General features: G+C 53.1%; 2 protein-coding genes across 3 annotated transcripts; both read right to left on the reverse strand.

Annotated features, from left to right (window-relative positions):
• Positions 1 to 301: 301 nt before the first annotated feature.
• On the reverse strand, positions 302 to 3,769 carry Tas1r3 (taste 1 receptor member 3). The gene is made up of 6 exons (XM_051171056.1): positions 3,355 to 3,769; positions 2,939 to 3,239; positions 1,895 to 2,698; positions 1,604 to 1,801; positions 1,386 to 1,506; positions 302 to 1,252 (listed from the first exon to the last, which is right to left on the reverse strand). The coding sequence occupies exons 1-6, from the start codon at positions 3,543 to 3,545 to the stop codon at positions 315 to 317; spliced, it is 2,553 nt and encodes an 850-aa protein (XP_051027013.1). The 5' UTR covers positions 3,546 to 3,769; the 3' UTR covers positions 302 to 314.
• A 2,298-nt stretch (positions 3,770 to 6,067) lies between these two features.
• Cptp (ceramide-1-phosphate transfer protein) lies at positions 6,068 to 7,827 on the reverse strand. Of its 2 annotated transcripts, none has more exons than XM_051171051.1 (2): positions 7,433 to 7,827; positions 6,068 to 7,119 (listed from the first exon to the last, which is right to left on the reverse strand). In XM_051171051.1, the coding sequence occupies exons 1-2, from the start codon at positions 7,468 to 7,470 to the stop codon at positions 6,591 to 6,593; spliced, it is 567 nt and encodes a 188-aa protein (XP_051027008.1). In that variant the 5' UTR covers positions 7,471 to 7,827; the 3' UTR covers positions 6,068 to 6,590. The 2 variants fall into 2 exon arrangements, with proteins under 2 accessions (XP_051027008.1, XP_051027007.1); XM_051171050.1 differs by having other exon boundaries at positions 7,353 to 7,824.
• Between the last annotated feature and the right edge of the window lie 1,310 nt (positions 7,828 to 9,137).

Raw genomic sequence — 9,137 nt, forward strand, 5'->3', positions numbered from 1 at the left:
GCATTCCTAGATTCAAAGTATGTCTGTGGAGTCCCAAAGAACCCTTTGTGGGCCACTTTCTGAGATAATGGAGCCCAGTCACCCAGGCAGGATCAAGGATGATGTTGCCTTTGAGGGACAAGTGGGATCATAGGATCCATCTTACACATTGAAGGCCTGGGGGTCACTGTGGAGCTAAGGTCTCTGGACAACTTAGAGTCAGAGTCTATAGTTAAGTGTATCAAATCTTAGGTTGAAGTACTGTTTGGGGTTTGTTGGCATAGAATATCTACTAGGGTTGGGCTCACTAAAGGTGAGGCCATTGGATCAAGGAGTCATTCATTGTGTCCCTCAGTTGCCTCCCTGCCACTGTTGCTCCCTCCCAGGAAGAACTCCTGGGTGTTGAGATTTGGCAGCCACAGAAGCACATAGCACTTGGGCAGGTGGAAGGTGGCTAGGATGCCCATGCCACAGAACAGGATGGCACCCATCTGCACAGCTGGCTGGTAGGCCACCTGCACATTGGCCAGGAGGGGCACAAAAGAGATCCAGGTGATGAAATAAGCTAGCATGGCGAAGGTGAGACCACGTGCACGGTTGTAGCGACCAGGCTGGCTCTGTACCAGGAAAGTGCCCAGGAAGCAGAGGAAGGCTAATGTTGCATTGGTGATGTGCACCAAGCCCAGGCTGACCCAGGAACGCATGCGGCAGTGCTCCAACACCTCTGTGGGCAGTACCCGCCAGTCTGTCACCACCTCTGGTGGGAATGCTACCAAGTACCAGGCACATAGTGCTGCCTCCACAAGAATGGCCAGCAGTACAACCAGCCAAGCCCAGGGTCCCCGAAGGCAGCTGCATAGCCAGTTTGCCCAGCTCAGTGGCAGCTCAGACTCCACAAAGGTCTCAGCTGCTTGCAGGAAGAGTGTGCTCAGGCAGCCTGTGAGAGGGAGGTGAACCAGTGGCTGTTGGGCAAGGCAGCTGGCAGTACTTGGCCGTCCTGGGAACAGAAGGACACTGAGGCAGAAGAGGCCTAGGCAGACCAGGCCAAAGCAGAACAGTGACCCGCCTGAGGCCTGAACAAGAGGGCCGTGCCAGTGGTGGACAAAGAGCCCTAGAGCAGCCAGTGCTAGGCTTAGCACCAGGCAGAGCAGCAGAAGTAGCAGCAGCACAGCTGGCTCCCCCCAAGCCAGGAACTTAGGCCTGCGAGGAAAGCAGCGCGTGCTTTTCTCCGGGGACCACTGATCCCGGTTACATGGAGTACAGGTGAAATCATCTGTAGTGGTGAAAGAAAAAGCCATTGGGGGCTGGTGATGGGAGACAACTCAGCTCCCCACAGGCTTTTGCCAGACTGGTGTGCTTCTGCCTCCTAGCCCAGCTGTGCAGATTACCTAGGGATGACAGCTCACCTGGATGCTTCCGGTAGCTGCCTGCCTTGCAGTCCACACAGTCATAGCAGCAGGAATGGAAGCCCTTAACTCTGCGCACCTGGCCGTCTTTGCACTGCCGGGAACACTGGGAGACTGGTACCTGGACATGGATCTTTGAGTTAGGCTCCCCTTGGCTAGCACTGGCCCAAGACCCACAAGCCCATACCCACCATGGCTTTTGCTTCTCTTGTCCTTACCTGGTTGCCTGGCCAGTGCATCTTGGAGTGCTGCAGCTGAAGGGTGCCATTGAAGGTGCCTACAGTGTGTAACACCGGTGCAGGGCCGCGCCACGCCCACATCATCAGGTCGTACTCCATTTCTACATTTCCTTTAGCGTCAAACTGCAGCGTCAAGTCTCGAGCATGGAAACTCATGTTGTACATGTTCTTCAGGAGCTGTGGGGTGGAGTGGGGTTAGGGCGGAACTCCGCCTGGTGGGTTATTGTTCTTGCAGGAACTGGCAAAACACAGCCAGACCCATACCCTTACCTGCCAGGGTTGAACAGGCTCTGATGTGGGGCAACTTGAGACATTGCACCGTAAGGTGTTGTGAAGGGCCTGGGCCACGCTGTACACAGCTGCATATGTTGCAAAAATCTGGTGGTGCAACTGCCCAGACGACAGGTTCCGCAGCAGCCCGGACGACAGGTTCTGCAGCCCTATGTCGTCACACTGTGGACAGCGCTGCCCCATTACATGCTCCTCCAGGTCCAGCCCAGCAGTCAGGGAGGCACAGAATGTTGGGTCAGCAGCCAAGGCGAGGCGGGTCTCCAAGTAATGGGAGAATTCAGGCAGCAGGACTCCCCGCTGTAGAAACCCAAGCACAGTGCCCACACGGGCAACCTTGGGCAGTGTCATGACCAAGTCAGAGGTCATCCAGGACTCACTGGCCACCCATACCTTGGGTGAGAGGCCATGGTGGATGCTGTAGCTGAAAAGGGAGTAGGCAGCACGGGCAGAGGCAAACAGCACTACCACTTGTACTTTGCTTTGGTTCACTTGATGTAGCACATCCAACACCTTGTCCGGTTGTTGGCCGGTAGCACCATGCAGTGGCACCAGGGCCTCATGTGCAATGCAAATACCTCGAGCGTTGGCCAGGCCAGAAAAGATGCTCAGACCTTCCCGGCCATAGTCATCATCACTGCCTAAGGCAGCCACCCAGTTCCAGCTGAAATTCTGCAACAGAGCCACAACAGCCTCCAGCTGCACCCGGTCGCTGGGCACCGTGCGGAAAAAGGATGGAAATGTTTCCCGGTCACTTAGCCGATCCATGCTGGCACTGTAGCTGACCTGTGGTGATCAAGGAGCACTTCATGATAAGAGAGCTCAGTGGGCACAAAGGAATTGGGCAAGCCAGGCGGGGTGGCACACGCCCATAATCCCAGTACTCCTGAGTCAGAGGCCGGTAGATCTCTGAGGGTTCGAGGCCAGCCTGTTCTACAAAGTGAGGCCAGGACAGCCAGGGCTGTTATGCCGAGAAACCCTGTCTCAAAAACAAGACAAAACAAAACAAAAACGAAGTGGACTCACCTGTGGCATGAGGAAGAAGCTGAAGAACTTGCCTGTAATAAGGGCAAGCTCTGACGAGTGAGGCCCAATGACAGCCAGCACACGGGGCTGGTACTGTGTATAGTTGCAGTAGGCAGCAATGCTTTGACTGCCCACCTTGGCCAGGAACATGAGACTGGGCTTCATGGTGACCACTGGCTCTGAGCAAGTGTCAAATAGGTCATAGCCCAGTCGTAGCCCAGGGAGCAAGGCAGATCCGTTGTTAATCTCCTCCACAGCCATCTTCATTGCCATGGCCAGGAACAACCCACGGGATGAGAACCTGAGACCACATGGAATTGCGGGTGGTCACCAACTCATCCCCAGCCAGGGATTACCACAGATCCGAGGCTGCCAAGCCCCAGACCACCCCCACCCCCACCCACTAGCCTCCATACCCGGTACACAGGATGCCTTTGGGTTGTGTTCTCTGGTAAAGAGTGGACTCCTCAGTGGAGCCCAGGGGAAATAGCCCACCCAGGATGTAGTCCCCGTGTGCCTTGAATTGCTGGGACAGGCACAAGGGGGCCCCCATCCCAAGGCCCAGAAGAGCAGCCAGGCTGAGGCTCAGGACAGCCAGGCCCGGCATGATAGTAGGAGCTTCCAGCAGAGACAATGGGTGAGAATGCTGGGCTGGAGCCCCAGATGTCCAGGGGGGAGGGAGCAGAGGATTTGTTTAGCAAAACCACCACTGTGCTTGGCCGCCAAGCCCCAAGGGGCTCCGGTGATTCGTGCAGTATCTCAGGCCTGATGGCTGATGGTTTGTGTACAGTGGACTCCATTAATAAGCTCTCTGTCCAAGAGTGACCCAGCAGGCCAACTGTGACTACTGACGTCGTCCTGTCACCTGCCTATGCCCAAGTACCTCAGCACCCTTCATCCCTAGAGCAGCTTGGCAGACTAAGAAGGAAGGTGGAGAAGCATGCAGGGTTCCAGGCTTTTCCTTGACAGGGGACTAGGGGCCACCAGGGCCATACTTGTAGTCAGAGAGACACCTTTTATCTTCTGGCCTCTGATTTAAAACAGTACCATCCACAGGTGGGGCTGTACAGGTGGCCCCCTCAACAGTAACAATAAACAGCTGGCTCGCCAGGGCTCTAACCGTCAGATGTGATAGGGGTAGCTCAGGCAGAACTTCCCGTGCTTCCCATCGTGCCTGGGTCCTGGGGCAAGACAGACTCGCTGAGGACCCCAGCTCTTCTGCTGGAGCTCTGACTCCCAGAAACCGTGAGACCCTCGGCCATTCCGCTGGTTCTCAGTGTAAGCAGTCCTGCCTCGGTAGGCATGCAGGCATCCCTCTCTGCAGAGTGCTCACGTTGGTCCAGGAAAATGAGAAAAGGCCATTAAACAAATAAGTTCCTGCAGCTGCTAGGGCCAGGTGTGTGCCTGGTGCAGATGACAGTTCCTTCTTAGCCTCTTGCCTGGTTCTGTATGTCAACTTGACACAAACTAGAGTTATCTGAAAGGAGAAAACCTCAATTGAGAAAAATGTCTCCCTAAGATCCGGCTGTAGGACATTTTCTTAACTAGTGATTGATGGGAGGAGGGCCCAGCCCACTGTGGTGCCATCCTTGGATTGCTGGTCCTTTGTTCTATTAATAAAGCAAGCTGGTAAGCAGCACCCCTGGCCTCTGTGTCAGCCCCTGACACCAGGTTCCTACCCTGTCTGAGTTACGACGGACAGTGAGAGGGAACGCAAACCCAACAAACGGTTTCCTCCCGAGTTGCTTTGGTGGTGGTAGCTCACCAGAGCAGCACTAGCTATGAGGGACCCATTGCTAACACAGCAGGGTTCTGGCACCCAAACATGGTGGAAGCTGTTGACTCTTGTTGCAATGGGTACTTGGGTAATCACAGTGTCATATGGCACCCAGCAGGTGTTATGGAAATGACTATTACAGTTCCCTGTTGCCCTGGGATGATGTCCACAGGCCACGTTCACATAATCTTCACACATGCACACCATGACCTTATGTGTTTTCTGACCAGTGTCTTGAAGTCTAACCTTCAGATGTGATAGGGCTAGCACTATGTGGCCTCTTGATTCTTAGCTGGGTACAGGTATGGCCGGACAATGTACAGCCCAAGCAGATGAGGTGTGTACGGTGTAGTGCACCATCATTATGTACTCTCTGTCTAGGTTGATGCCACGGAGAAAGTAGGGCTAGTTTTCCTCCTGCTTTGTCGCATGGTACCTGGGTATCTTCAGACCTATTTTCCAACCTAGCCCCTCAAGGCGGATGATTCCAAAAGTGTTTCCTTTCTCATGTGGAAAATGGAGATCTCAAGAGTGTATGTGTGGGATAAAGCTATGATACATCAAGGACAGATATATGGTAATTCCCTCAGTTCTGGATGCTGGCTGGACACGTTTCATAGTTAATATTGCCCATTGAGCCTTCAGGAATTGGGACATATGGTTCAGCCTTGTCCCTAGGGCTAGCTCCCTCCCCACTCATATGTTCTTCCCCCACATAACCACGCATCTCACACACCTGTGATCTGACCAAGAACGCCATATCTACCATGTAGATGTGATTTATTTATGTTGGAAATACTACACATATCATAATTTTTTAGGAAAGACATATGCCCCAAAGCTTGTGTTTATACCCACCAGCTACACTGGGGACACTGTCCTAGGGACCCAACGGGAAAGGTTAGGGTCTTATGCACTGGATGTCAGCCGTGCTGGGTATGGCCGTCTGTCAGTTAGACAAGGCGAGCCAGCCTCCTTCCACAGTCATGTCTTAAGTCATACGGGCACCACAGTGATAGGAGCAGCAGCGCTGGCTAGAGAGAGGTGTGGGTTGGCCAGTTAGTATTGACATCTTAAAATCTTGGGGGTGCATGTGCCGCAAAAGCCCCACTGCAAAAAGCTGCTTTCAGAAGGCTGGGGCTGCTATACTGAAGACGCTGTGAAGCAGGCTGTGCTGACCAGGGCCAGGCTGCTCTTAGAGAAAGCCTCAGCTCGCAGCTTCAGCCACTTCCCATTGCCAAGGAGACAAGGGCCTGCTTGACAGGCAGAGAGACCAACAAGGAAGCTGGCGAAGGGCAGGGGAAGAGCCTCCAGTCCTCACGCCACTGCCAAGGAACCTCATCTTATGCAAGTACAACTTTTGGAAAATGAAGGGGCCCCAAGCATGTAGGCCCCGGGGGTGTTTGCTTGGCACCAATGCCATGTCTCAGGCCGGAGAGAACAAGAGGGTATACACTGGCTGGGCATGTTGGCTGTGGGGAAGACAGAATGTCAGATCCAGGGCCCTGTGCCCTTATACCATTGCAGATTCCACACAGAAGGTAGAGCAACCTTGGGTTGTTGCAGATGCTTGACCCTCTCCCCCATCTTCTCAATGTGTCATCTGAACTTCAATAAGGCCTACTGAACACACACATAACTGAAGTGAAGGGCAAAACTGAAGTTCAATTGTCTCGCCCTGGACCAAGTGGATGACTAGCACCCACCTCTCTCGGCTCATCTGCCCACCACAGTTCTTTTCACAGACTGAGGCTCTCAATAAGTTCAGCTTTCAGGGGTGACAGAAGCATCCAGAAAACACTGCTGTGGGAGTAGTCCCAGGGTTACTCAAACCCAGTTCTGAGCAGGGGAGGCCAAACAGTATGGTCACCACCACTAGGGCAGGTCTAACAGGGAGTGATCAGCATAGAGCTTCTGGGAGATGTCATACACATTTTCAATGAAGGGCAGTGCCTCTCCCAGCATCTCCACAGCTTGCTCAGAGGACCCCACATTCATGACCTCAAGGAACACCTTGCGTGTAGGCAAGGCACAGAAGGCCACAGTGACGGCTTGACGTATGATCCAGGGGTGATAGGCAGCCAGTGTATCATTGTAGGCGTCACTGCAGAGTGTGGAGGTACGGGCATCCTCAGGGCTGGTACGCAGGCCTTCCAGGAATAACTGCAGCCAGTGCAGAGCACGATGCAGGCGCAGCACAGTCCGGCAGCCTGAGTTAGGGTAACGGGAACGGGAGCGGCGGTCTATGTCTATCAGCTTGTTGCCCACCTCATAGGCTACCATGGACTGCAAGCTAGTGTAGTGTTCACTCTGTGGGCTGTTCCTCAGCTGCTCCATTATCTGCAGCTTTGAGACCACATCCTTGGAAATGAATGAAAAGACGGCACCCAGGCTGTTCAGAAACCTGTAAAAGCAAGTATACATCTGAGGCCCTACCCAGACTGGCAGCCATCTTGCAGCACAGGGAATACCACCTTGAACCTGCTAGAGCAGTTGTCTGCCTGGAGGCAAGGGCAGGAAGGCTGGGGGAGAACAGTCTGCTAGCTGGTCCCATGCCCCTGAGTCATACAGGATGCAGGCGTCCCATGTGGGCTCTGACTGGCAAAGCTGCTACGTCAGCATCCCCAACAAACGCACCTGACTAGCCCCTTCCAGCTGGCGATATAGTGGTCCAGCAGCACCTCTCCCTCCTCTGAGAGACACTGCTTGAAGCTGACCAGAACGACTTTAAGGTTGAAATCCGTCTCTGAGCCATCCATCTTCCAACGTGAGCTGAAGTGGTTTCACACAGAACTTGTTGTCACTGTGCTGGGTCAGCTCTTCATTTTCTCAGGAAGGGACTGGGAGAAAGGTTGGAAAGAAACAGTGGGGTGCTAAAGCCGACAGCTCAGAGTCACCGTGAAGCTCCATTTACCCCAATGCCCTCACCAGGAACTACAAACCGACTGACCTTGCTGTGCCCTTGATGGACTCTGTACTCACAGACCTTGACATAGCTGTTCCTTGCCCTTCGGGCTAATCATCTGTTCCTGACCTAAGACTTACGACTGCCCTGTCTGCATCTGTTATTGTTTCTTGTTTTTCTGGTTCTCCTCTTCCTGCTGCGCCCTGTTTCACACATTAGGGGATGTCTCTAAAGAGCAGGCATAGTCCTGGACCTCACCGCATGGGGGCAGCATGACGATGGGAGGTGCACCAAACCAAAAACAGGAATTGTGAGACAGCAAGTGATTCTCACACAGGGGACATGGGGAGGCTCTCTCTTCCTTTGTCAGGGCCATATGCCTCAGACTAAAGCAGAGGCTGTGGGCTGGCATCTGCTAGACAGACAGACGGATGATGCGCGGTACGTATCCCCAAACAACATGGTATCTGGGCCAAAGATCTTACCACACACAAAGGATTGTACAAGTCATTCTGGAAGTGGTCTAGGATAGGGGCCTTAAGGTAAGGCTGGGCTCTGGACTCGGTGGGCATCTCTACAGTGGTTCCACAAACATACTTGTCCCCCACACATTCATTTTCCGTTGTGGGGACCGAGCCTGAGGGCCTCCTGTATGCTGGACAGGGGATAGCCTAGGTGGGCTTTTTCTTTTTTCTTGAGACAGGGTTTCTCTGTGTAGCCTTGGCTGTCCTGGAACTCACTCTGTAGACCAGGCTGGCCTTGAACCCAAAGATTCACCTGCCTCTGCCTCCTGAGTGCTGGGATTAAGGTGTGCATCACCACTTCCTGGCCTTTCCTTTCTTTTTTTTCTTTCTTTCTTTCTTTCTTTTATTTTTTATTTTTTTGCCTGTGGCTAGATTTTTATTAACCATTTCCATAAACTACACCTTAGATTGGGCATGGATACATTTTAGATTCTAAAACTTAGAAAGTTCTGGGCTGGACCTAAGGAGCTCTTTCACCCCTGTCCCTAACCATGGTAAGTCCCCTTTCTTCCTTAATTTGTTTGTTTGTTTTTGAGACAAGTTTTCTCTGTCTAGCCCTGCCTGTCTTGGACCTCACTCTGTAAATCAGGCTGGCCTTGAACACAGCTCTGTTTGCCTCTGCCTCCCAAGTGCTGGGTTTAAAGGCGTGTGCCACCACACCTGGCTAGGCCTTTAACTTTCAATCTTCCTGCTTCCTGAGTAGCTAGAACTACAAGCTTGTACCACCAGGCTCCTCTCGGGCTCACATCTTGAACGGATAACTTAAGCACCCAGCCCTCACCTTCCCTGGTATCCTAAGAACTTACTTGGTGTCCAGGACCAGCCCTGTGGGATGTGGCTGCATCTCACTCATGTCCAACACTTAACCACCACTTCTGGAGGTTCCTTTGTTTCTCAGTGGTGGATCCCTTTCCTAACCTCTGTAACCAGCAGGGCCTGGAAAACCCTAACCCCATTCAGGGTACCTGGATCTGTGTGCAAGTTCTTTCTTTC

The sequence above is a fragment of the Acomys russatus genome, chromosome 29 (genome assembly GCF_903995435.1).
Source record: "Acomys russatus chromosome 29, mAcoRus1.1, whole genome shotgun sequence".
Taxonomy (NCBI): domain Eukaryota; kingdom Metazoa; phylum Chordata; class Mammalia; order Rodentia; family Muridae; genus Acomys; species Acomys russatus.

Coding starts and splice junctions, on each gene's coding strand:
- Cptp (XM_051171050.1), bottom strand. CDS start 7,474: ATGGATGGCTCAGAGACGGATTTCAACCTTAAAGTCGTTCTGGTCAGC. Junction 7,120..7,352: donor AGCTGGAAGGGGCTAGTCAG/GTGCGTTTGTTG, acceptor TTGCTTTTACAG/GTTTCTGAACAGCCTGGGTG.
- Tas1r3 (XM_051171056.1), bottom strand. CDS start 3,545: ATGCCGGGCCTGGCTGTCCTGAGCCTCAGCCTGGCTGCTCTTCTGGGC. Junction 2,699..2,938: donor GCTTCTTCCTCATGCCACAG/GTGAGTCCACTT, acceptor TGATCACCACAG/GTCAGCTACAGTGCCAGCAT. Junction 1,507..1,603: donor TGCACTGGCCAGGCAACCAG/GTAAGGACAAGA, acceptor ATCCATGTCCAG/GTACCAGTCTCCCAGTGTTC.